We start from the raw sequence: 27,884 nt of genomic DNA, 5'->3' as shown, positions 1-27,884 counted from the left end.
CACAAAAGTCTCCTTACTTGAGAAAGGACATACTGGCACTGGAGCATGTGCAGAGGAGATTCACTAGGTTAATCCCAGAGCTGAAGGGGTTGGATTACGAGGAGAGGTTGAGTAGACTGGGACTGTACTCATTGGAATTTAGAAGGATGAGGGGCGATCTTATAGAAACATATAAAATTATGAAGGGAATAGATAGGATAGATGCGGGCAGGTTGTTTCCACTGGTAGGTAAAAGCAGAACTAGGGGGCATAGCCTCAAAATAAGGGGAAGTAGATTTAGGACTGAGTTTAGGAGGAACGTCTTCACCCAAAGGGTTGTGAATCTATGGAATTCCTTGCCCACTGAAGCAGTAGAGGCTCCTTCATTAAATGTTTTTAAGATAAAGATAGATAGTTTTTTGAAGAATAAAGGGATTAAGGGTTATGGTGTTCAGGCCGGAAAGTGGAGCTGAGTCCACAAAAGATCAGCCATGATCTCATTGAATGGTGGAGCAGGCTAGAGGGGCCAGATGGCCTACTCCAGTGCCTAGTTTCTTAGGTTTGCTTCTATATGACCAATTTAGTACTGCTTTTATGTCCACATTGATATAAATCTGCCATGAAGCAATAACTCCCTTTGATACTAACAATGTATCCCAAGCCAAATCCCCTGTGGCTAAATACAGAACATCAGCTAGAGTTGACACAATATCCTATAAACTAATTTACAGATAGCACACACAAATGGCGCCCTCTGCAGCTAGGTGGCATCGCAACAGAAATGTTCTTCGCACCTGGGCAGGTGAAGTGGGCATGGCTGTGAAAGTCCAAATACCAGCATCCATGGCAAATATACTGACTGCATACTGATTGAAGCTGCTTTGAGGAGTTAAAGGCTGAGATTTACTGATTAAAAATCTGTCTAGGAGTCTCAAGGGTTATGGGGATAAGGCGGGAAAGTGGAGTTGAGGATTATATCAGATCAATCATGATCTCATTGAATGGCGGAGCAGACTCGATAGGCTGGATGATCTGCTTCTACATCTTATGGTCTGTCAGGCATTGGTGCAAAGTTTAATTATTTCTAAGATTTGTCAACGGCAGGTGACCAGCAGGGTCTAGATTCTTCAGCATTCTCAGGTTGACAAGCAGAAGGGTAAGAAATGTGGAAATGGTTTTGCTGTGTGTATAAACACTGGTGGCTATTTCTAGCACAAATGAATAAAGGTGTATAGGAATAGTCTTGACAAATAAATAATTAGCCAGGTATTAATTAGGTATGCACGTGTATGTCAGCTTCGAGGGAACCACATCAGCTCCCACTGTTGTAAAGGATTCAAAGCATCATGATTCATCAATCCCAGTTTGGTCTGGTGTAATGATGCAAGTAGTTACACCATATTACGCACATTAAAAATATTGTTGAGAGATTTGGATAGTAGAACAGAATTTACTTCCTCTTGTACAAATCTAACTGTTAATCATTATTGATATTTTAGTGGAATTGCATTCATGAGCCCATTGTTTTATTAATACTTTACAAAGAACAAGCTTATCAACAGCAGTTGCACAATTCTGGAACAAAAATGAAATGGGAGAGCTTTAGGTAACAACATTTAGCTGACAAATAAACAAGCAGCCACTGATTTCATTGTAACAGGGAGGAAAGATCCATTCCAGAAAAAAAAAACTGTTCACATTAAAGAAATTATAACTTGATTGTACATTGGACCTAAAAACTCCAGTGACCTGCGTGATGTTCAGTAAAACAAAAGAATAGGTTAGTAATTACAGTGATCATCGGAACAGTTACATCAGTTTGAGTCCAGAGTGACCGGTGTGGCGAGGACATGCACTGCCCCGGTTTCATCCACTGGCCTCCTTCGATGTTCAGCCGGCGGCCGTGGTGGGGGGTTTGTGGGTGGCTGATGAATACTCTTTCCAAACTGCCCTTTTTGAGGCTGCAGTGCCTGGATGGGATTCCATTCCTCGTTTCGCACGGCAGCCTAGATCAAGAAGTACAAGTGTTCTCAGTTTTTGACAACGATGCCACCATAGCCATTAAATCACCCAGTAAACTCTAAATGGGAGAAATCAGCCAAGTTCATGCAAAATGTCTCCATAATTTGACCCCTTTCATGTCCGGATACAATTCTGCTGCACTGTATTCTTCCCAAGGCCAATATATTCTTTTGAGGGAGTAGTACCCAAAATGGAATGCAGTATGCCAGCTGGTGAGTTACTTGAGGTATGTAAAACCAATGAAAAGTTTGATACAGGAGAAATGATGTCCTAATCAAGGATTAAAATTAAAACACCTTCATTCAGGTGTGCAGTCAATCCATTAACTGCCCACCGATGCATTTTGCAAATGACATGTTTGTAAGAGACGTCACTTTCCCTGCAGAAAGGAGGCGCCAGCTGAACTGCACTTGCACTGAGTGGAAAGTTCCTCATCCATCTTAGGAAGCAGACAGGGCCTCGGCTTAACATCTCATCAGAAAGGTCACGCCTGTGACAGTGCAGCACCCACTCAGTGTTGCACTGGAGTGTCAGCCTAGATTTCTGCACTCAAGTCTCTGGAGCTAGGCAGTACAATCTCCACTTGGAATCTTCAGAAAGATATTAAGTGATATGCAGCATTTGTTATTACTTGATACTAAAAATGTAGCATCAACACCTCTGCCATATCTTTCCATATGCAAACAGTGCACTCAGAGTACATTATCTGATTGTGTCTGGCTGCAGCTGCTTGTTGAGAATTGTTAAAACATTTTTTGGGGGACATTCTCAGATCCAAACCGTAATTGCTTTTAAAGCCACATAAACAGGTCACAAGTTGATCATGATAAGCAAGTTCACGTAATTTTAGGAGGAAAATATAGGTTTATTTTGAAAATTAGTGCATTAAATAATTGGCCGAACAGCCACACAATAATCTCCACTGAAATGGTCACAGCGATTCAGAAAAATTATATTCCAAATATAGTAATTGTAGAAGATTAGGAAAGTAGACTTACAAACAAGTAGATGAGACTGGCAATGCCAAGGTTGACAGTGCCAAGAACTGTGGGTAATATAAAACCTCCAGGTACTGCGAGGCTAGAAAGAATTAAACAAATAGCAGAATCAGTTCGCCTGTCATTGAGCTGCAGCGACATCATCCAGAAATTGTGAATGAATATATCCCCGGAGACTGTATAAAATAAAGACACTCTCTCAATGATCTGATATTTGGCACAAGTAAGGCAGATGAACAGATTGAACAATTAGCAAATAAATGAATAAACCCTAAATAACAAAAGGTGTAATTGCCAACCTGCCCAATATTCCCTTCCGCAAAGACAACTAGGAAATAGATAATGTCTAAAGTTAATGAACTTAATTCCCGTATCGGCCTCCCCGAACAGGCGCCGGAATGTGGCGACTAGGGGCTTTTCACAGAAACTTCATTGAAGCCTACTTGTGACAATAAGCGATTATTATTATTATAAGTTAAAAGTCAATGTTAAAACCAAAGGGCTGAAAAATGCTGTTGGGTTTAGTTGGAAAGCTGTAACAGGCCAAAGACACAGAATTTCACTGAAATTATATATTAGATTATAGAACAGAGATGTTAAACTTATACAGAACCCTAGTGAGACCACACTTGGGAGCATTGGACACAGTTCTTATCTCCATATTACAAAAGAGTATAGAAGCACTGGAAAAAAAATACAAAAAGAATTGAGAGGGTACAACTATCAGCAGAGAGAATTCGGACAGGTGGGCTGATGGGAGATCTTTGAAATTGTGAAGAGGTTTGACAGGGTGCACACAAATGTTCCACTTGGCAGGGAGGGGGTCCTAAACTAGAAGCCATAAATGTAATAAAGTAACTAATACATCTAAATCAGGAGAAATGTCTTTACTCAAGAGTGGTGGGAATGTGAAGTTTCCAGTGGTTGATGCAATTAGCATACACACCTTTAAAGGGAAGTCCACAAGGGAGAAATGAATAGAAGGATAGGCTAATAGAAAGAGATGAAGGAAAGTAGAAGCGGTTTCATGTGGAAAAAAAGTACAAACAGATATTATGGTGGGCTGCTGTTCTACAAAATCTGTGATTCTAGAGACGAGTCAGGAGGGTTAGTGTTCCCTTCTATCTGATTAAATAAAATGCATGTCGTTCACTCCATTAAATTTCCTCTGTACATTTGTCCTACAAACTAATAATTTCCTTTCTGAAGATTAATACCCCACCCATTTAAAAAAAAAAAAAATCAGACTACTACATTTTTCCTCATGTCTGTTCAAATCTTACAAGGAACCTGTATCTTAAATGTTAACCTTTATAGATGCTGACAAACCTGCTGTACAATACCAATAGTCAAAATAATTGAATACTTCAGCTTCTTGACATTTCATTCACATGGCACGGAATTTTAGGGCCTCGTCACAACAGGGTTCGGGCTGGAAAATGCGGCGAGTCATTCATAACTCTACTGATTTAAAAATTAGAAGAGGCAGCAGGTGAGTCAGGAAGGCACAGAAGGTACCAGCCAGTTAGGTCACAAGGGAGTTTGGCAAGTTGGATGGTATTTATTTTAATGAAAGGAGTCTGACGAACAAGACAGAGGAGTTGAGGGCGCAAAGTAAAACATGGGAGTATGATGTCATTGTCACTGAGACATGGTTGAACGAGGGGCAGGATTGGCAGCTAAATATTCCAGAATATAGGATCTTCAGGGTATCAATTACAGCACTAAGGAGGGATGACATGTTAGAATGCTCTTCAGATGAAGCCATATGGGTAGAACTTAAAAAACGGGCAATCACACTGACGGGATTGTTCTATAGGCCCCCCGAACAGCCCAAAAGAAATAGAAGAGCAGATAGTTCGGTAAATTTCAAGGAAGTGTAAAAGTAATAGGTTAGAGAGAGTGAGGGTTTTCAACTTCCTCAATATTAATTGGGTCACAGTGTGAAAGGCTTAGAGGGAGCGGAATTCTTAAAATGTGTCCAGGAGAGCTTTTTAAGCCAGTGTGTAGAAGTTCCAACAAGAGAGAGGGCTGTCCTGGGCTTAATTTTAGGTAACAAAGACAGCAAAGTGATTGAAGTATCAATGGGGGAGTGAAGACGTTCCTGCGAAGAAGTCGATGAATGGTTGCCACCTCCGGGCAAACCCCAATAGTGATCCTCGTAAGGCAAACTTGATTTTTTTTTCCAAGCCGAGAAAACTTGCCATGTCCGACAGCCATACTTTGGTCTTTGGGGGCTTTGAGTCCCTCCAGGCCAACAGTATTCGTCGCCGGGCTACCACGGAAGCAAAGGCCACAACGTCGGCCTCTATCCCATCCTGGACTCCCGGGTCCTCCGACACCCCACAACAACCACCACCTCTGGACTCATCGCCACCCTTGTTTTCAGTACCCGGGACATGACGTCCGCAAATCACTGCCAGTACCCCCCCGAGCTTTGGGCATGCCCAGAACATGTGAACATGGTTCGCTGTGGTCATGGTTCGCTGGTCCGCCCGCACATCTAGCACACTTGTCCTCCAGCCCAAAGAATTTACTCATCCGGGGCACTGTCATGTGGGCCCTGTGAACTACCTTGAACTGAATCAGGCTGAGCCTGGCACATGCTGCGGTTGCATTTACCCTCCTCAGATCGTCTGCCCATACGCCTCCCTCCAACTCCCCACCAAGCTCCTCCTCCCACTTGAGTTTCAGTTCCTCGGTCCGTGTCCTCCGCTCCCATAAGCTCCTTATAAATATCCGAGACTCTCCCCTCTCCCCTGGAAACGACCCTGTCCTGGATCCCCGTTGGTGGAAGGCGTGGAAAGGACGGGACCTGTCTACGTACGAAATCCCACACCTGTAAGTACCGAAAGTCATTTCCCCATGCCAGCCCAAACTTCTCCTCCAGCGCCCTCGTGCTCGCGAAGCTCCCTTCCAGGAAGTCACCCATCCTTCCCACCCCCACCCTCCGCCATGCTCGAAACCCGCCGTCCATCTTCCCCAGGACAAATCGACGGTTGGGGACCAGACCGACGCTCCCACTTCCCCCATTGGCCCAAAATCCACAGAGCCGCCACCATTATAGGACTGGGGGAGTACCTGGCCGGCGGGAGCAGCAGCAGAGTAACCAGGGCTGCCAAGCTGGTGCCCCTGCAAGAAGCAGCCTCCACCCGCTCCCAAACCAACCCCGTACCTACCATCCATTTCCTTATCATGGCTATGTTAACTGCCCAGTAGTAGTAGCGGAGGTTCAGCAACGCCAGTCCCCCCTCGCTACTGTTTCGTTCCAGCATCCCCCGCGGGGACTTCCCAGCCCAAACAAATCCCAGGATGATTTTATTGATCCTTTTAAAGAAGGACCGCGGAATGAAAATAGGATGACACTGAAAAATAAACAGGAATTTCGGGAGGAGTGTCATCTTCACCGTCTGTACTCTCCCCGCTAGTGACAGCGGGAGCGCATCCCATCTCCGAAACTCGCTCCTCATTAGCTCCACCAGCCTAGACAAGTTCAACTTATGCATCCTGCCCCAGTCCCGTGCCACTTGTATCCCTAATTACCTAAAACTTTCCCCAACCAGCCTAAACGGTAGCTCCCTCAGCCTATTCTCCCGACCCCTCACCTGGCAACACAAACATCTCTCTTTGCCATAAGACCATAAGACATAGGAGCGGAAGCAAGGCCATTCGGCCCATCGAGTCCACTCCACCATTCAATCATGGCTGATTTCAACTCCATTTACCTGCTCTCTCTCCATAGCCCTTAATTCCTCGAGAAATCAAGAATTTATCAACTTCTGTCTTAAAGACACTCAACGTCCCGGCCTCCACCGCCCTCTCTGGCAATGAATTCCACAGGCCCACCGCTCTCTGGCTGAAGAAATTTCTCCTCATCTCTGTTCTAAAGTGACGACCTTTTATTCTAAGGCTGTGCCCCCGGGTCCTAGTCTCCCTGCTAATGGAAACAACTTCCCTACATCCACCCTATCTAAGCCATTCATTATCTTGTAAGTTTCTATTAGATCTCCCCTCAACCCTGCACCCCCACCCCCACGCCGGTCAGCCATCCCCCTTCTTGGGCCCACCCCCTGCCCATGTGCCGCACCTCTTGGCAGCTCCCACCCCCGACCTCTCCCCTGTTACCTGGTTCAGTTCCCTCCCTCGTCACCAGTTCCCTGCCCCCCCCCCCCCCCCCCTCGCGGCTGCCTCGCCTGCACTCTGTGTGCCCTGTCCAGCTCCAACGGACGCGGGAAGAAATCATCCCCCACCAGCTTCTGCAGCACGTCTGCCACAAATGCCGTGGCATCCACTCCCTCGGCCCCCCCCCCGGGAGCCCAATGATTCTCAGATTCTGCCGGCGAGACCTGTTTTCCAGGTCCTCCAGCCTGTCCATCAGCCTGGATTGTTGCTCCTTCAACTTTCTAATTTCCACGTCCTCTACCGTTTGGAGATCCGCCTGCTCCTCCAATGCCTGGACCTTCTTATCCTGGGCGTCCAGCCTTTGGTCCAGTCGCACCACCGCCTTCTGAAGCGGTTCCAAATTATCCCACTTCAGTGCTGCAAAGCTCACCTTCATGACCTTCAGCATGTTGTCCAGTGCTGTCTGGGCCGTCCGTTCCGTGGCCCGTTCGTCAGCCATCTTTCCTCCCACTTGGAACTTCCACACCACCTTTGTTCAGCCCCTTCTTTGCCGGTTTTCGCTCCCTTCTACTCCTCAAGTCCATACGACTCTGTATGGACCCAGATCTACAGTGCTGTTGTTTTCCCCTCCAGCGCCCAAAAGTTCAAAAAAGTCAGGGGAAAAGGTCTAAAAGTCTGACTGGAGCGAGAGCCACCAAATGTGCAACTTACTCCCTCATAGCCGCCACCGGAAGTCCCCTCATCGCCGCCACCGGAAGTCCGGTGTTTAAGGACTTTTATAGTAAATTATATGAGTCGGAATTCCCGGCTGGGGCGTAGGGGATGAGGCAATTTCTGGATCAGTTGAGGTTGCCGAGGGTGAAGGAGAACCTGTTGGGGGGGCTGGGAGCCCCAGTTGAGATTGAGGAAATAATCAAGGGGCTGGAGGGCATGCATTCGGGCAAGGCCCCAGGGCCTGATGGCTACCCGGTGGAATTCTATAAGAAGTTTTCAGAGATATTGAGCCCACTGCTGGTGAGGACATTTAACGAAGGAAGAGAGAAGGGAGTCCTCCCCCCAACAATGTCGCAGGCCTCGATTTCATTGATCTTGAAACGGGAGAAGGATCTGGAGCAATGCGGGTCATACAGGCCGATTTCTCTACTAAATGTTGATGCCAAACTGCTGGCTAAGATGCTGGCCACAAGGATAGAGGACTGTGTCCCGGGGGTGATAGGGGAAGACCAGATGGGATTTGTTAAGGGCAGGCAATTCAAGGCCATTGTTCGAAGGCTTCTAAATGTTGTTATGATGCCCTCAGAAGGAGAGGAGGCGGAGGTGGTGGTAGCGATGGATGCGGATAAGGCTTCTGATCGGGTGGAGTGGAATTATCTGTGGGAGGTGCTGGGAAGGTTTGGGTTTGGTGAGGGCTTTATTGACTGTGCAGTTGCTCTATCAGGCACCAGTAGCGAGTGTGCATACGAACCGGCTGAGGTTGGGGTATTTGGACCTACACCGAGGGACGAGGCAAGGGTGCCCCCTCTCCCCGTTACTGTTTGCTCTGGCCATAGAGTCATTGGCCATGGCGTTAAGAGCCTCTAGGAACTGGAAAGGGCTGGTTCGGGGGTGGGTGGTGCACCGGGTCTCGCTCTATGCAGATGACCTGCTCTTGTATATTTCGGACCCGTTGGAGGGGATGGGGGAAGTAATGCGAATCTTAGGGGAATTTGGCAATTTTTTGGGGTATAATTGAACATGGGGAAAAGCGAGCTGTTTGCGATCCAGGCAAGAGGGCAGGAGAAGAGACTGGGAGAGCTGCCGCTTAGAATGGTAGGGAAGAGCTTTCGATATCTGGGAATCCAGGTGGCCCGGAAATGGGAGGTACTACACAAGTTAAACCTATCCCGATTGGTAGAACAAATGGAAGGGGACTTTAAGAGATGGGACATGCTCCCGCTATCACTGGCGGGGAGGGTACAGACCGTGAAAATGACGGTCCTCCCCAGATTTCTGTTGGTCTTTCAGTGCCTCCCCATCTTCATCCCCAAGGCCTTTTTCAAACAGGTGAATAAGATTATTTTGGGCTTTGTGTGGGCGAGTAAAACCCCACGAGTGAAGAAAGTGTTGCTGGAGCGCAGTCGGGGGGAGGGTGGATTGGCGCTGCCGAACTTCTGCAATTACTACTGGGCAGCTAATATAGCCATGATCAGGAAGTGGGTAATGGACTTCCGGTTGCAGCGATGACCAGCTAAGCCGCACGTTTCGGCGGCTCCAGCTCCAACGGACCTTCGGGCTCTTTTAAGAGCCCCAACGGGAAATTTTTGGGCGACGAAACACGGTGTGGGGTGAGTGAATAGGGAGTCCCCCCCCAACGAAAGAGGAAAATATCGGCGGCGGCGGCTGCAGCGCGAGGAATCTTCGACGAAAGGGACAGAAAGGGAGAAGACACAAGATGGCGGCGGAGAAAGCCCAGGCGACATGGGGGCCCGAGCAAGACGAATTCCTAGGACGGTGTGTGGAGCTACTAAAGAGGGAGGTGCTGACCCCGATGCTACAGGCAATTGAGGGGGCTCAAGGAGGCACAAAGGACCCAGGAGACAGAGCTCCGCGTGGTGGAGCACAAGGTGACGGATAAAGAGGACGAGATCCTGGGCCTGGCGGTCAAAACACATACGCACGAGGCACTCCATAAAAAGTGCATTGAAAGGATTGAGGCCCCAGAAAACAGAGCGCGAAGGAAGAACCTTCGGATACTGGGTCTTCCTGAGGGAGTGGAAGGAGCGGACTGTGGAGCTTATGTAAGTACGATGCTAAGCTCATTGATGGGAGCCGAGGCCCCTACGGGCCCCTTGGAGGTGGAGTGGGCACATCGGATCTCGGCGAGAAGACCAAAAGCGGGAGAACCACCAAGGGGGACAATCGTGCGATTTCACCGCCTTAAAGATAGAGAAGAGGTCCTGAGATGGGCTAAAAAGGTGCGGAGTAGCAGATGGGAGAATGCAGTGGTACGGGTGTACCAGGATTGGAGTGCGGAGGTGGCGAGAAGGAGGGAGAGTTTTAACCGAGCCAAGGAGGTGTTACACAAAAAGGTGAAGTTCGGGATGCTGCAGCCGGCACGACTATGGGTTACGTACCAGGAGAGACACCATTATTTCGATACGGCGGAAGAAGCATGGACCTTTATTAAAGAGGAGAAATTGGATCGGAACTGAGGGACTGATACTGTAGGGAATGTTATTGTTATTGTTATGGTTGATGTAAATAGAGAAGTAAATTGGGATGGGGGAAACACTAGGAAATGTGGGCGCCGGTGAGGGGGGAAAGAAGGGACATAGGCAGAGAATGAGGAATGGGAGGGGGAGAGGAAAGGGAGCTGCGCCACAAGAGGCGGTTCAGATAAAGGGATGTTCCCGCGCCAGAAAGATTATGGCGGGAAGATAGGCGCAAGGCGGATTGGAGTTCCCCACACGGGGGGTCAAGGAGTGAGCAGGAGTAGCCGGGGTCAGTTGATGTCAGCTGACTTGCGGAAGTAATATGGGGGGAGCAATCACGCTAGAAACGGATCTAGCGGGGGGGGGGGGGGGGTACAACTGGGTTGCTGCTGCGGAAATCAAAAAGGAAATGGCTAAAGAGTGGGTGGACGGGGATGGAATGCGACGCCTGGGGAGCGAGTGGGAGCGCGGAGGCGGGATATGGGACTGGCCTAGAGAAGGTGATGGCTAGTCGACACGGGAGGGGGGCAGGTAGCCCCCTAGTGAGGCTGATCACGTGGAACGTGAGAGGCCTGAATGGACCGATTAAAAGGGCCCGAGTGCTCGCGCACTTGAAAGGACTAAGGGCAGACGTGGCTATGCTCCAAGAGACGCACCTGAAGGTGGCGGACCAAGTTAGGTTAAGGAAAGGATGGGTGGGACAGGTGTTCCACTCAGGACTAGATGCAAAGAATAGAGGGGTGGCCATATTGGTGGGGAAACGGGTAGCATTTGAAGCAAAGAACATCGTAGCAGATAGCGGAGGTAGATATGTAATGGTGAGTGGCAGGCTGGAGGGAATGGAGGTCGTGGTGGTTAATGTATATGCCCCGAATTGGGACGATGCGGGTTTTACGAGACGGATGTTGGGTCGTATACCGGACCTGGAGGTAGGAAACTTGATATTGGGAGGGGACTTCAATACCGTGCTGGACCCAGGGTTAGATAGATCCAGATCAAAGACCGGAAGAAGGCCGGCAGCAGCCAAGGTGCTCAAGGGGTTTATGGACCAAATGGGGGGGGGGGGGGGGGGGGGTGGGGGGGGGGAAAGAGTGGATCCATGGCGATTTCTTAGACCGAGGGCCAGGGAGTTCTCCTTCTTCTCCCATGTCCATAAAGTGTACTCCCGGATAGATTTTTTTGTTCTGGGAAGGTCGTTGATCTCAAGGGTGGAAGAAGCTGAGTATTCAGACATAGCGGTTTCAGACCATGCCCCACACTGGGTGGACCTGGAACTAGGAGAGGAAAGGGAGCAGAGAGCACTCTGGCGATTAGATGTGGGATTGATGGCGGACGAGGGAGTGTGTGGAAGAGTGCGGGGGTGTATCGAGAGATACCTGGAGGCCAATGACGACGGCGAGGTTCCTGTGGGAGTGGTATGGGAAGCACTAAAAGCGGTGGTCAGAGGAGAGCTGATCTCCATTGGGGCCCACAAAAGGAAAACAGAGGCCAAGGAAAGGGAAAGATTACTGGGGAAGATTTTAAGGGTGGACAGGGAATTTGCAGAGACCCCGGAGGAGGAACTGTACAGGGAGAGGAGACGACTCCAGACGGAGTTTGACCTCTTGACCACCAGAAAGGCAGAGGTGCTGTGGAGGAAGGCACAGGGGAGGAGGTATGAATATGGGGAAAAGGCTAGTCGCCTGCTGGCTCATCAGTTGCGAAAGAGGACAGCGGCGAGGGAGATAGGGGGAATTAGAGACGAAAAGGGAGCCACGGTGCGAAGAGCAGGGAAGATAAACGAGGTGTTCAAGACCTTTTGTGAGGGACTGTATGGGTCCCAACCCCCAGAGGGAGAGGAGGGGATGCGGCAGTTCCTGGATCAATTGAGGTTCCCGAGGGTGGAGGAGCAGGAGGTGGAAGGCCTGGGGGCACCGATTGGGGTGGACAAGGTTATTAAGGGGCTGGGGAACATGCAAGCAGGGAAGGCTCCGGGGCCAGACGGGTTCCCGGTGGAATTTTATAGAAAATACGTGGACTCGTTGATGGCGAGGACGTTCAATGAGGCCAGGGAAGGAGGGACTTTACCCCCGACAATGTCGGAGGCGACGATATCGCTAATTCTGAAGAGGGATAAAGATCCGTTGCAGTGCGGGTCCTATAGACCTATTTCATTATTGAATGTGGACGCCAAATTGCTGGCAAAGGTACTGGCATCGAGGATAGAGGACTGTGTCCCGGGGGTGGTGCACGAAGACCAGACAGGGTTCGTAAAGGGGAGACAACTGAATGTCAACGTGCGACGACTATTAGGGGTGATAATGATGCCCCCAGTGGAGGGGGAGGCAGAGATAGTGGCGGCAATGGATGCAGAGAAGGCATTCGATAGGGTGGAGTGGGAGTACTTATGGGAGGTGTTAAGGAGGTTTGGGTTCGGGAACGGGTTTATTAGCTGGGTCAAACTTCTTTATGGGGCCCCAACGGCAAGTGTGGTCACGGGTCGGCAAAGATCGGAGTATTTCCGACTATATAGGGGAACAAGACAGGGATGCCCGCTATCTCCACTGTTGTTCGCGTTGGCAATTGAACCTCTGGCCATGGCGTTGAGAGACTCCAGGAAATGAAGAGGGGTGATTAGAGGGGGAGAAGAACACCGAGTCTCGCTATACGCGGATGACCTACTGTTGTATGTGTCGGACCCAGCAAGGGGGGGGGGGGGTGATAGAGGTCATGCAGATATTGAGGGAGTTCGGAGATTTCTCCGGATATAGGCTTAACATGGGGAAGAGTGAACAATTCGTGATACACCCAGGGGACCAGAGTAGAGAGATAGAAGGCCTGCCTCTAAGGAAAGTGGAAAGAAACTTCCGATACCTGGGGATTCAGATCGCTAGGAGCTGGGGAACCTGACACAGACTTAATCTGACACGATTGGTAGAACAAATGGAGGAGGACTTCAAGAGGTGGGACATGCAGCCTCTGTCGTTGGCGGGCAGAGTGCAGGCAATTAAGATGATGGTCCTCCCGAGGTTCTTATTTGTATTTCAATGTCTCCCTATACTAATCACTAAGACCTTTTTTTAAAAAATAGACAGGAGCATCACGAGCTTCGTGTGGGCAGGGAAAGTCCCGAGGGTAAGGAGAGGGTTCTTACAACGTAGCAGGGACAGAGGAGGATTGGCGCTACCAAATTTGGGCGACTACTATTGGGCCGCCAATGTGGCGATGATTCGTAAATGGATGATGGAGGGAGAGAAAGTCCTGTAAAGGGACGAGCTTAGAGGCGCTGGTGACGGCGCCGCTACCGCTCTCACCAAAAAAGTTTACCACGAACCCGGTGGTGGCGGCAACATTGAATATTTGGGGACAATGGAGGTGACAGAGAGGTGTGCGGGGAGCCCTGGTGGGGTCCCCAATCAGGAACAACCATAGGTTTGCCCCAGGAAGAATGGATGGAGGATTTCAGAGCTGGCACCAGTTGGGAATTAGGAGGGTGGGAGATTTATTTATAGAGGGGACGTTTGCGAGCTTGGGAGCATTGGAGGAAAAGTATAAGTTGCCCCGGGGAAACTTCCTTAGATATATGCAGGTGAGGGCATTCACAAGACAACAGGTGAGGGAATTTCCGCTGCTCCCGGCACAGGGGATTCAGGACAGAGTGCTTTCGGGGGTGTGGGTCGGATGGGTCGGATAGGCAAGGTGTCAGAGATATACCGAGAGATGAGGGAAGAGGGGGAGGAGTTGGTGGGTGAATTAAAAGGAAAGTGGGAAGAAGAGCTAGGGGAGGAGATAGAGGAGGGTATGTGGGCTGATGCCCTAAGCAGGGTAAATTCCTCTTCCTCGTGCGCCAGGCTTAGCCTGATTCAATTCAAAGTGCTACATAGAGCACACATAACGGGAGAAAGACTGAGCAGGTTCTTCGGCGTGGAGGACAAGTGTGGGAGGTGTGGCGGAAGCCCGGCAAACCACGCACATATGTTTTGGTCGTGCCCGGTACTGGAGGGGTATTGGAAGGGAGTGACAGGAGTGATTTCCAAGGTGGTGAAGGCCCGGGTCAAACCAGGCTGGGGGCTAGCTTTATTTGGAGTTGCGGATGAGCCGGGAGTGCAGGAGGCGAAAGAGGCCGACGTTGTGGCCTTTGCGTCCCTAGTAGCCCGGCGTAGGATTCTACTCATGTGGAAGGAGGCGAAACCCCCCGGACTGGAGGCCTGGGTAAACGATATGGCGGGGTTCATAAAACTGGAGCAGATAAAGTTTGCGCTGAGAGGATCGGCTCAAGGTTTCACCAGGCTGTGGCAACCATTCCTCGACTACCTAGGGGAACGTTAGAGGGAAGACAGATGACCAGCAGCAGCAACCCAGGGGGGAGGGTGGAAAGTTTTAGTTTATGTTAAACGATTAGATTACCATGTTGATTAGCCATTTGTTTATTGTTAAATTTTCTTTACTGTTATGTTTGATTTGTAAAGGGAAAAAATTGTGATCGAAAAAAATTTCAATAAAATATATTTTTTTAAAAAGTAAGTGGGTAGTGGGGGAGGGGACGTCATGGGAACAGGTGGAGGCGGAGTCATGTAAAGACACCAGTCTGGGAGCATTGGTAACGGCACCTCTGCCGTTCTCGCCGGCCCGATACTCCACAAGTCCGGTGGTAGTGGCGGCTCGGAGGATCTGGGGGCAGTGGAGGAGATACAAGAGAGTGGAGGGAGCATCGATTTGGACCCCGATTTAGAACAACCACAGGTTTGTACCGGGTAGGCTAGATGGCGGGTTCCGGAGTTGGCAGAGGGCAGGAATTAGAAGGATGGGGGATCTATTTATAGATGAGCATTCCCAGCTTGAAAGCTTTGGAGGATAAATTTAAATTTCCAGCAGGGAATGGTTTGGGGTATTTGCGGTGCGCGACTTCCTGAGAAAACAAGTGCCGGCCTTTCCACTGCTGCTACCACGGGGGATACAGGATAGAGTAGTTTCCAGTACCTGGGTGGGAGAGGGGAAGGTATCGGATATTTACCAGGAGCTTTTGGAGGCGGAGGAAACTCCGGTGGAGGAGCTTAATGGCAAGTGGGAGGACGAGCTAGAAGAGATAGAGGCGGGTCTATGGGCGGATGCCCCAAGCAGGGTTAATACCTCATCGTGCGCCAGGCTTAGCTTGATACAATTTAAGGTAGTCCACCGGGCACACATGGCAGCAGCTAGGATTAGCAGGTTTTTCGGGGTTGAGGATAGGTGTGCGAGGTGCACGGGAAGCCCAGCAAATCATGTCCACATGTTTTGGGCATGCCCAAAGCTTAGAGGGTTTTGCTCAGGCAATGTCCACGGTGCGAAAAACACGGGTGGTGCCAAGTCCGGAGGTAACGATCTTTGGAGTGTCGGAATATCCGCGAGTTCAGGGGGCAAAAGTTGCTGTCACTGTTATAAAAATTTTCAAATACCTTAATAAAATATTATTTAAAAAAAAGAAACAGTGGTAGTTTGTGTGTGGAGCCAGAGGATGTAGGTAGGGTTCTAAATTAATACTTTGTGTCGGTGCTCACGAGGGGGAAGGACGATATGGGTATGGAAATCAGGAAGAAGGACTGTGATAAAACTAAAGAAATTAAAATAGACAGAGGAGGTTCTGAGTGGTCTGGCAGGCTTAAAAGTAGATAAATCTACTGGGCCGGATGAAATATACCCAAAGGGAGGGTTGACAATAATTTTCAATTCTTCTCTGGCCACAGAAGAGGTGACGGAGGACTGGAGGATAGCCAATGTGGTACCATTATTCAAGAAGAAAAGTATAAACCAGGAAAATACAGGCCAGTCAGTCTAACCTCAGCGGTGGGGGAACTATTGGAAGAAATTCTGAGAGACAGAATGGGAAGTCATGTCTGACCAACTTGATTGAATTTTTCGAAGAGGTGACCAGGTGTGTAGATGAGGGCAATGCATTTGAGGTAATCTACTTGGACTTCAGCAAGGCTTTTGATAAGGCCCCATATGGGAGACTGATAACAAAAGGTAAGAGCCCATGTGATCCAAGGAAATTTGGCAAATTGGATCCAGAATTGGGTGAGTAGCAGGAATCAGAGGGTGATGAACGAGGAGTGCTTTTCTGACTGGAAGCCTGTGTCCAGTGGGTTCGCAGGGACCAGTGTTGGGGCCCTTGCTGTTTGTGGTTTATATAAATGATTCAGACTTGAATGTAGGACGGTTGATCAGCAAGTTTGCAGATGACACAAAAATTGGTGGGGTGATAAATAGGGAGGAGGATAACCTTAGATTACAGGAGGATATAGCCCTATGGGCTGATCAGTGACAAATGGAGTTCAATCTGGAGAAGTGTGAGGTGATGCACTTCAGCAGGACAAACAAGACAAGGGATTGTAAATAATAGTAAATGGAACTTTAGAGTAATTGGAGTATAATATGCTTACCAATATGCTAGGACACTAATAGAAAGAGAAGATTATCAACATACTAAACAGCGTTGTGTGAATTATTTCATTTTTGATGAACGACCTTTGTGGGTTGAGGTTGCGCAGCTGCTGGGGTGAAGTTAATTATAACCAATAGTCGTTTGGTAGTACAAAAGAGTATTGAAAAAAAGACATGTCAAAGCTTTTCGCCTTGCACTCATCAGGACATTTTGCAAGAATATTAGGGAAAACAGCAATTTATACCAAATAAAGACATAAGATGTAGGAGCAGAAGTAGGCCATTCAGCCCATCGAGTCTGCTCAACCATTCAATGAGATCATGGCTAATCTGATGTAATCCTCAACTCCACTTTCCTACTGTATCCCCATAACCCTTGATTCCCTTACTGATTGAACATCGGTCTGTCTCAGCCTTGAACATACTTAACGACCCAGCCTCTATAGCTCCCTGTGGTAAAGAATTCCACAGATTCATCTCCGAGGAGGTAAATTCTTCCTCATCGGTCTTAAATGGACGACCCTTTACACTGAGATTAGCAGACTCGATGGGCCGAATGGCCTCCTTCCGCACTGTAGATTCTATGATTGCATAAGGCTATGGGCCAAGTGCTGGAAAATTGAATCAGAATACTTAAATGGTTGATTTTGACTGGCGTAGACACGATGGGTCAATGGATCTTTTCTACGCTGTAGACCTCTTATGATTCTATGACTTTGGCGGGACTGAAAGATCCCACCAGCGGGACGGACTATAAAATTTCACCCATAGAATAAACAGGTCATTCCGTCCCAATGGTCAACTTAATCCCTTGCTTAAAACATATGTTAACAATTAAAAGTGAATGGGAATATGCAGATTTGAGAGTGATGGATTTGCACACTGACACTGACCATATTTATTTTTTGTCTTAATATTCATCTCCGATTATTATAAAGCAGTCAATCCTACCGTCACTGAAACAAAGATTTAAAAGGCAGAGTGAAATTAAAATACAGGCAATGCATATTTTTACAAAAATGTAAGACATGACGTGCCTGCACCAATCGTGAAACGACACGTATAATCATTGGCCCACATGAATTTCAAAAGGAATTATACACAATATTACGGGGAAGTAAAAAAAAAAAATCTAACGCAAACATAATTTAGTCTTACCAAGCATGTAGAATTGCACGGACATAGTAATTCCGGGTTAAAGGTCCAAACAATTTCACAACAGCTGCCAGAAAGCGCTGGCCCCTAAATTCAAAGAATATGCATGAAATTATCAAAAAACAAAGTACATTAAAAATAAACTATTTTCCTATTGAAAAACCTCAACTTCTTTTAATAATTTAGATTCCCCTTCCTTCTGCATCTTTGCACCAACAAGTACTACTTCCATGTAAATAATGTACTCATATGTAGCACATCACTTAAATCGATGTTAACTTGGGCAGCACGATGGCGCAGTGGTTAGCATTGCTGCCTCACGACACCGAGGTCCCAGATTCAATCCCGGCTCTGGGTCCCCGTCGGTGTGAAGTTTGCACTTTCTCCATGTGTTTGCGTGGGTTTCGCCCCCACAACCCAAAGATGTGCAGGGTAGGGGGATTGGCCATGCTAAATTGCCCCTCAATTGGAAAAAAATGAATTGGGTACTCTAAAACATTTTTTTTTTTTTAAAGTCAGTGTTAAATTGTTACCACACCCAATTCTCTACTTACAATTTACTTGAATGTTGCTGAAAAAAAAATTAAAACTGTCAAATCTTTTCATCTTTCCCCAATCAAGACAATTCGCAAGAAAACCAGGCAGTACAGTAGCACAAGTGATTAGCACTGTGGCTTCACAGCGCCAGGGTCCCAGGTTCGATTCCCTGCTGGGTCACGGTCTGTGTGGAGTCTGCATGTTCTCCCAGTGTCTGCGTGGGTTTCCTCCGGGTGCTCCAGTTTCCTCCCACAGTCCAAAGATGTGCAGGTTAGGTGGATTGGCCATGATAAATTGCCCTTAAGTGACCAAAAAAGGTTAGGAGGGGTTAGTGGGTTACCGGGATAGGGTGGGTGAGGGCTTAAGTGGGTCGGTGCAGACTCGATGGGCCGAATGGCCTCCTTCGTCACTGTATGTTCTATGCTCTAAAATGTAAAGGGAACAACAGTTTGTACTGTATGAGAAGAGAGTGCTGATTGGTTGGCAAATGGACTCTGCTTGGTAGCGGCACTGTCATGAAGAATGACCAGTTGACCATTGTCTGAAATTAAAACCAGGGAGTTTGGCTCTAAATCGGTCAAGGCATTGCCCTGAGGAATGAAATAGCGATGGCGGTCACTTATTTTGTTTAGCTGAAACAGGCACAATGTGTGTACATGTTCTTTCTGTCTGCAAAGAACAGAGTGCTATGCATTAATATATGTAGCTTCCAGTACATGCATATGTACTGCACCGTGAGCCTGACTGCCAATCTTAAATTGGTTGTCAGCATAATTCATAGCACAATGAGGATTATTTAGTTTTAACAAAAAAGTCTCTTTTTCTTCAACAACGTAATTTACTTACGGTCTTTCCATAGTTGTTCCCTTTCTCCTCATCCCTCTCGGATATTCCAATAAAATTACAAAAGTTCCTGCGGCACTGAGTATTTCAAGTTAAAGAGAAAAAAGAAAATCAAAGCCGTTCTGATTCAGCATTGCTAATCTTTTTTGCAAAGACAATACTTCTTTATTCAACTTCCTAGCCGAGTTTCATGACCTTCAAAACATATCAAACCAGAAAGGTTACTTGCTCGCCACTACAGTCTGAATAGCTGACAGAAACGTAGCACTAATGCCCAGTCACAACCTTCCTCCCCAAATCTACTGTAATTTCACATATTATTCAGTGACTCAGAGGGGAAGAAGAAAAATGTTTCCATCCCAACATGGATCCAGAAAAACGAGTGAGTTGATTCATGTAATTAGGCTGATGACAGGGAAATTACAAGCAGTTTCACATTTTTTCCTTTTAAAATGTCCATCATCAATGTTAAGTCTCCCTCCATATAGTAGATCAAATGTGAAACTAAATATCTTGCTCCAAAGCCTCCGAATAGTCTACAGCTTCAAATTTTACCATTTAAGTTTTCGTTCTTAAGAATATTATATTAAAGCAGGTACAATTTAACTATTAGGTACAGATTCTATACCATACACAAATAGTCCCCATCAAGTTGAAATAGCGTGGGAGGAGCCGGGAGTTTGAAGAGCAGGAGAGGAGTAGTATAAATTTTATTTTTATAATCTTTATTGCCCCAGTAGGCTTACATTAACACTGCAATGAAGTTACTGCAAAAAGCCCCTAGTCATCATATTCCAGCGTCTGTTCAGGTACACAGAGGGAGAATTCAGAATGTCCAAAATTACCTAATAGCACGTCTTTCGGGACTTGTGGGAGGAAACCGGAGCACCCGGAGGAAACCCTGGGCTCCCGGGGGGAAAGGAGAAGCAGCCAAGTTCAAGGCACCACAGGTGGCTCTGCTGCTCAGCCAGGTGGGAGAAAAAGAAGTGGCAGGGCTATAGTGATAGGGGATTCAATAATTGGGCGCACAGACAGACACTTCTACGGCCGGAAATGTTAATCAAGGATTGTATGTTGCCTGCCTGGTAGCAGAGTCTGAGATGTCACGGAGTGGCTGCAGGGCATTCTGGGGAGGGAAGGTGAACAGCCAGTGGTCGTGGTACACATTGGCACCAACAACATAGGTAAACTAAGGGATGAGGATCTGCAAGCTGAGTTCAGGAAGTTAGGAGATAAACTAAAATGCAGAATCTCAAATGTAGTAATCTCAGGATTACTCCCAGTTCCACACGCTAGAGACAGCAGGAATAAGAAAATAGATTAGATGATTATGCAGCTGGAGAGGTGGTGCAGCCGGGTGGAATTCACATTCTTGATGCACTGGGACCGGTTCTGGGGAAGGTGGGACCTATACAAACCGGACAGGTCACACCCAGGCAGAGCTGGGGCCAACGTCCTTGCAGGGACTTTAGTTAGTTCTGTTGGGGAGTATTTAAACTAGTGTGGCAGGGGGATGGGATCCCAGGAATAGGATCAGATAGGTCACATTCAGATCAGGAAAATGGATGTAGAACATTAGCTAGTGAAGTAGAAGATGTAGTGATGGAATTACAGGAGAAGCAAAGTTTAAAAAGTATCCAGCAAGGGAAAATGTGGGTTTAAACCGTTTATACTTCAATGCAAGGAGTATTACAAACAAGGCTAAGGGCACAGGTAGACACACGGCAGCAGAATGTCATTGCTATAATGGAAACCTGACTAAAGGAAGGGCAAAACTAGCAGCTCATTATAGGGAGTACACAATAAATGGAAACATACAAAGAGGGGTAGATGAAGTGAGAGATCTTGGTGTACAAGTATACAGATCTTCAGACACGAGAGTGGGAGGTAAAAAAAGCAGGGGGAGTAGCACTCTCAGTTAAAGAATCAATTTCATTTGTGAGAAGGGTGGTACACTAAACGCGGCAACAAACGAGGCTTTATGGGCTGAGCTGAGAAATAAAAAAAGAAAAGGGTAGTCAAACTACTGGGAGTATACTAGAGGTTCCCAAATAGTGAAAGGGAGATAGAAGATCAAACATGTAGGCAAATGTCTGCCTGTAAGAAGACGGCAATAATAGTAGGAGACTTCAACTATCCCAATATCAACTGGGATTCAAACAATATAAGGGGAACTGAGGGAGAGCAATTCATGCACATGCAATGTGTTCAGGAAACATTTTTCAACCAATTAGGGACAAAGCCAAAGAGGGGAGCTGCAATTCTTGGGGAACGAAGAAGGGCAAGTGGATGAAGTGACGGTTGGCGACCACATCGGGGATAGTGATCACAATTCAGTTAGATTCATTATTACCATGGAAAAGGACACATTTAAAGCAGGAGCAAAACATTTTGAACTGGGGGAAGGCAAACTTTGCAGCAATTAGAAGGAACTTGGCTGAAGTGGACTGGCTAGCACTGCTAGAGGATTAATCAGTGGAAAACCAGTGGGAAGCATTAAGAGAGATCCTAAATGTACAAAGCATACATGTCCCCTCCAAAAATAAGAGTAGTACTGCCAATTCTAGACCCTTCTGGTTGTCTAGAGGAATACAGGGGAAGATCAAACAGAAAAAAAGAAAGCATACGATAGTCCCACATGGCAGATTAGTCAAAAAAAGTAAACGCCAATGGGATGCAGGGCAATGTGGCAAACTGAATAAAAAGTTGGCTGATTAACAGGAAACAAGAGTAATGGTTAATGGCTGCCCTTGCAAATGGAAAGTTGGATAAGCATATGGATGATAATGGCATAGTGTAGGTTAGATGGCTTTTGTTTCGGTGCAACATCGTGGGCCGAAGGGCCTGAACTGCGCTGTATCGTTCTATGTTATATGTTTCAAGTGGCTCGGTGTTGGGACCCTTACTGTTTGTGTTATACATTAGCAATTTAGATGTGAACGTAGGGGGCATGGTTGGGAAATTTGCAGACGACTCAAAGATTGGTCAAGTGGAGAGGATTGCTATAATCTCCAAAATTATATAGATGGGTTGGACGATAAAGTGGTCGATGGAATTTAACACAAAAAAGTGTGAGGTCATGCTTTTAGGGAGGTCAAATAGTTGTAGGGAACACACAATAAATGGGAACATACTAAGAGGGGTAGATGAAGTGAGAGACCTTAACGTACAAGTGCACAGATTCCAAAAGGCAGCAGTTCATGTAGACAAGGTTGTAAAGAAAGCATACGGAATGCTCTCCTTCATTGGCAGAGATATAGAACATAAAAGTAAGGGTAGAATGTTGGAATTGTATACAACACTGGTGAGGCCACAATTCGAGTATTGTGTGCAGTTCTGGTCACCACATTGCAGGAAGGATGTAATTGCTCTGGAGAGAGTGCAGAGGAGATTCACAAGAATGTTGCCAGGGTGAGAAAAGTGTAGCTATGACGAGAGATTGGATAGATTGGGGTTATTTTCCTTGGAACAAAAGAAGGATACGGATGACTTAATTGAAGTGTACAAAACTGAGGGGAGGCGATATAATGGACAGGATAAAATTATTTCCCTTGATGTAAAATTCTAGAACCAGGGGGCATAGATTCAAGATAAGTGGCAGAAGGTGCAGAGGGGACATGAGGAAGAACTTTTTTATGCAGAGGGTAATGGGAGTCTGGAATTCGCTGCCCGAGTTGGTGGTGGAGGCAGAGACTCTAAACTCTTTTAAAAAGTATCTGGATCTGCACCTTAAGTGCTCTATGCTACAGGATTATGGACCGGGTGCAGGAAGGTGGAATTAGAAAGGGTACCTGGATGTCCTCGGGTTGGCATGGACAAGATGGGCCGAATGGCCTCCTTCTGTGCTGTAACATTTTTATGGTTTCCAAGTAAGAAAATGCGGCCTACGGTCAAGACCTAGCAATAACTAATATATTCCCCCTTCACAAACTCCAATTGGGATTTAACAAGTTGCACTCTCCAGGGATCGGTATGGGGGCATCAGCTTGTCACCATATTTATCAATGACTAGAGTTCTATATCTATGTTTGCAGAATATACCAAGTTGGAAAACAGTGTAAGTAGTGCAGATAGGAGCTGGAAGTTCCAACCGGGCATAGGCAAATTAAGTAAGTGGGCAAAACTGTGGGAAAAAAAAATAAGAGACCAACATGGAGAAGTTTGAGGTCATCCATTTTGGATTTTAAAAAAACTGAAGAGCTTTCTAAATGCTAAGAAACTAGCGAACTGTGGAGAAGCAAAAGATTGGTTGGTCCTGCATGTACTTAAATCACTAAAAGATGGTGGATAGGTACTAAAGACAATTTTTGAAAAACTATTATGTTGTTCTTTATCTCAAAGGAAGTTAAGAGGAAAATGGATGAATTCCATGGTACGAAGGGGTTAGAGGAGGAGAAAATTGTAGAATTTCCAGGAGGCTATAGAACCAGCCAGATCTTAATATATTAGGTATTCTAGAATACAAGGGCATATCAGAGGCTGGGAATCCTGCAAATAAACCACTTCTCGACTCTCCAAAGCCTGTCCACCATTTATAGGACACAGTCAGGAGTGTGACATAGAATTTACAGCGCAGAAGGAGGCCATTCGGCCCATCGAGTCTGCACCGGTCCCTGGAAAGAGCACCCTACCCAAGCCCATGCCTCCACCCCATCCCCGTAACACAGCAGCCCATGCCTCCACCCCATCCCCATAACACAGCAACCCCACCTAACATTTTTTCTTGGACACTAAGGGCAATTTAGCATGGCCAATCCACCCAACCTGCACATCTTTGGACTGTAGGAGGAAACCGGAGCACCCGGAGGAAACCCACGCAGGGGAGAATGTGCAGACTCCGCACAGACAGTGACCCAAGCCGGGAATCAAACCTGGGACCCTGGAGCTGTGAAGCAACAGTGTTAACCACTGTGGAACTGTGCTGCCAAATACCCTCCACTTGCCTGCAGCTCCAACAACATTCAAGAATTTCAACACCATCCAGGACAAAGCAGTCCACTTGATTGGCATCCCATCTCAGGGTGGGTGATGTGGTGGTGGCATAGCGGTAGTCACTGGACCAGTAATCCAGAGACCTCAGGTTTGAATCCCACCATGGCCGATTAATTTGAATTCAATAAATACCTGAAATTAGAAATCTGATTATGAACCATTGCCGATTCTTGTAAAACCCTATCTGGTTCACTATGTCCTTTAGGGAAGGAAATCTGGCCTATGTGAGACACACAACAATGTTAAGTGCACTCTGAAGTGGATTAGCATCGAACTGCCTTGCATTGTGGGTGTACCTACACCACATGGACTGCAGCAGCCGAAGATGACTGACCAGCACTTTCTCAAGGGACAATCAGGGATGGGCAATTAATGCAGCCCACAACCCACGAATGAATGAAATAAATCTACCACCTTCAACATTCACTCCCTCCACCACTGACACAGATTAGCAGCAGCGTATACCATCCAAGATCGGCAGCAGCATATACCATCTAAAAGATGCACTGGAGCACCTTACCAAGGTTCCTTCAACAACACCTTCCAAATCTTTTAGGAAAAGGACAACACAACCTGGAAGTTCCCCTCCAAGTCACACACTACCCTGATGTGGAAATATATTGGCATTCCTTCACTGTGGCTAGACCAAAATCCAGGTACTTCCCAGCATCACTGTAGGGGTGTCTACACCTCAGCGATTGCAACAGTTCAAGAAGGCACCTCACCACCACCTTCTGAAAAGGCAATTAGGGATGGGCAATAAATGCTGGCCTCGCCAGTGACACATCAAATAAGTACATTTTTTAAAACTGTGCATCTTGCTAACTGAATAACACTGCCAGAAATCAAAATGCTGGCATCACCATCTGAATGCATCGCTGGCCTCAACAAACCATGCTACTATTTTAAATGAATGTATTTTTAATATTCTTCAATATGTCTACCGCCACACCCAGCTGCTTTTTAGTCAAGCAACAAATTGTAGTACAGCACCTGGAAAATCACAGAGGCACGAAGAATGCAAATGTTGAGGCAAAACAGTTTGATCAGGCAGTTCACAGCAAACACTTCAGCCCGACTGATGCTTCACGTGACCCTCCTCCGACCCCTTCTTAAGGTGGCTTACAAATATTTAGTCATAAGCGTGGATAACAAATATCCTTCATACCTTCTAATATTTTGTGACTAAGGTTCTTTCAATCAAGTGTCATGGGGACGAAGGTTCTTTAAATCAAGTGTAATGGTTTAGAGACTCTCCACATTGTAAAGGATACATGCCATAAGCAGCAAATTCCCAAGATTTGAACTGTCCAGCCACTCCAACCACGCCTCCGATAAGCAAAACTAAAAGACGGAAATACAAGTGAAGAAATCAGAGACAAAAATCACTCGTGCTCTAAAATCGCCCACATTTGACAGATCAATGGTAGGGTTTTCAGACTATAGAAAGACACATTACATCTATGCACTGGTGTCTCTGAAGCTATGTTGTTTTTTTACAGCGATAAATCCAGTTTTACCAGCTCATAAGACGAACCCAATTATTCCGCGTTGCTCTAGAGTAACACAGGCAGGAACTGTTTCCTTACAGCCCAGCTGGAGACAGGATTCGTTCGAAGTTTCTGCGGAAGGAGAAAGCCTTCCCATCAATTCCCGAGAGTGAAGTTAATACAAGAAGCAGAGAAAAGACCGCCCCCCTTTTCTGCAGACACGAGAAAGTTTTGTAGAGTTCGGGGTAAGTTACTCACTGAGTCCGGCTGCTAGAGCCTGTTCATTTGCCCACATTGCCCACTCAATCTGCCCCATGCTGTGTACACACTGGATACACTCCGCAGCTCCTCTCAATCTCCGATATCCACCCAGTCTCGGGCTTTTCTAGATTGTAGCAAAGTAACCTCACGTCACTTCCTCGGTTTTTCTCTCTCTGCCTACGTGACCAATGGCATGGCAGCTGGGCGTTCACACACTTTGATGGGCTGCAGAACGGGAAGAATGGATCAGAAAATGCTGCCAACACTCAGCAAGGCTGGCAGTATCTCTGGAGGTGGAGACTGAGTAAATGCACCCGCCCAGAACTGGATAGGATTAGATATTGGATTTGGGTTTGGAGTTTATTGTCACGTGTACCGAGTCAAAAGTTTCATAGAATCATAGAATTTACAGTGCAGAAGGAGGCCATTTGGTCCATTGAGTCTGCACCAGCTCGTGGAAAGAGCACCCTCCACCCTATCCCCGTAACCCAGTAAACACAGCTAATCTTTTTTGGATGCTTGAGGGCAATTTATCATGGCCTATTCACGTAACCCAGTGTTTTTCAAACTTTTTCTCCGGGGACCCATTTTTACCAACCGGCCAACCTTTGCGGCCCACGCCGGCCGAACTTCACGACCCATGCCGGTCAGCATTTGTGACCCACGCCGGCCGACATTCGCGACCCACCATTTTCTCTTACCTTTAATGCGAGAGGTGAGCCTGCTTGGTCCTCACGATCTCACTCCAATCAGGTTCACAGGAGGAAATCATGGATTTCCTACCTCAGTTGGTAAACTCTGAGTAGCTCTCCTGTTAACTGATCATTACAGGAACTCTTCAAGTGGATGAAGTCACCATCATTGGGATTGACTGGTCACTGTTTCAATTCAATACATTAATGTACTCTAAACGGTCAGCAAAAGACTTATAGCCTCCCTTCAGTACACAGAGGGTGACGATGTGATGATTACCCATGTCTTTCATTATAGAACATAGAACATTACAGCGCAGTACAGGCCCTTCGGCCCTCGATGTTGCGCCGACCTGTGAAACCACTCATAACCCCAGCTACACTATTCCCTTATCGTCCATATGTCTATCCAATGACCATTTGAATGCCCTTAGTGTTGGTGAGTCCACTACTGATGCAGGCAGGGCATTCCACGCCCTTACTACTCTCTGAGTAAAGAACCTACCTCTGACATCTGTCTTATATCTATCTCCCCTCAACTTAAAGCTATGTCCCCTCGTGCTAGACATCACCATCCGAGGAAGAAGGCTCTCACTGTCCACCCTATCCAATCCTCTGATCATCTTGTATGCCTCAATTAAGTCACCTCCTAACCTTCTTCTCTCTAACGAAAACAGCCTCAGGTCCCTGAGTCTTTCCTCATAAGATCTTCCCTCCATACCAGGCAACATTCTGGTAAATCTCCTCTGCACCCTATCCAATGCTTCCACATCCTTCCTATAATGCGACGACCAGAATTGCACGCAATACTCCAAATGCGGCCGCACCAGAGTTTTGTACAGCTGCAACATGACTTCATGGCTCCGAAACTCAATCCCTCCACCAATAAAAGCTAACACACTGTACGCCTTCTTAACAACCCTCTCAACCTGGGTGGCAACTTTCAAGGATCTATGTACATGGACACCGAGATCTCTCTGCTCATCCACACTGCCAAGAATCTTACCATTAGCCCAGTACTCTGTCTTCCTGTTATTCCTTTCAAAATGAATCACCTCACACTTTTCTGCATTAAACTCCATTTGCCACCTCTCAGCCCAGTGCTGCAGCTTATCTATGTCCCTCTGTAACTTGTAACATCGTTCCGCACTGTCCAGAACTCCACCGACTTTAGTGTCATCTGCAGATTTACTCACCCATCCT

General features: G+C 46.9%; 1 protein-coding gene across 1 annotated transcript; it reads right to left on the bottom strand.

Annotated features, from left to right (window-relative positions):
* Nucleotides 1–1,483: 1,483 nt before the first annotated feature.
* On the bottom strand, nucleotides 1,484–26,157 carry cyba (cytochrome b-245, alpha polypeptide). The gene is made up of 6 exons (XM_072518023.1): nucleotides 25,987–26,157; nucleotides 25,513–25,582; nucleotides 19,250–19,324; nucleotides 17,870–17,953; nucleotides 3,000–3,081; nucleotides 1,484–1,985 (listed from the first exon to the last, which is right to left on the bottom strand). Exons 1-6 carry the CDS (start codon nucleotides 26,042–26,044, stop codon nucleotides 1,794–1,796), a joined length of 561 nt encoding a protein of 186 aa, XP_072374124.1. The 5' UTR covers nucleotides 26,045–26,157; the 3' UTR covers nucleotides 1,484–1,793.
* Between the last annotated feature and the right edge of the window lie 1,727 nt (nucleotides 26,158–27,884).

The sequence above is a fragment of the Scyliorhinus torazame genome, chromosome 10 (genome assembly GCF_047496885.1).
Source record: "Scyliorhinus torazame isolate Kashiwa2021f chromosome 10, sScyTor2.1, whole genome shotgun sequence".
In the NCBI taxonomy this organism is placed as follows: Eukaryota; Metazoa; Chordata; class Chondrichthyes; order Carcharhiniformes; family Scyliorhinidae; genus Scyliorhinus; species Scyliorhinus torazame.
The sequence above is the reverse complement of the archived record's forward strand: the minus strand, read 5'-3'. Positions and strand labels throughout refer to the sequence as shown.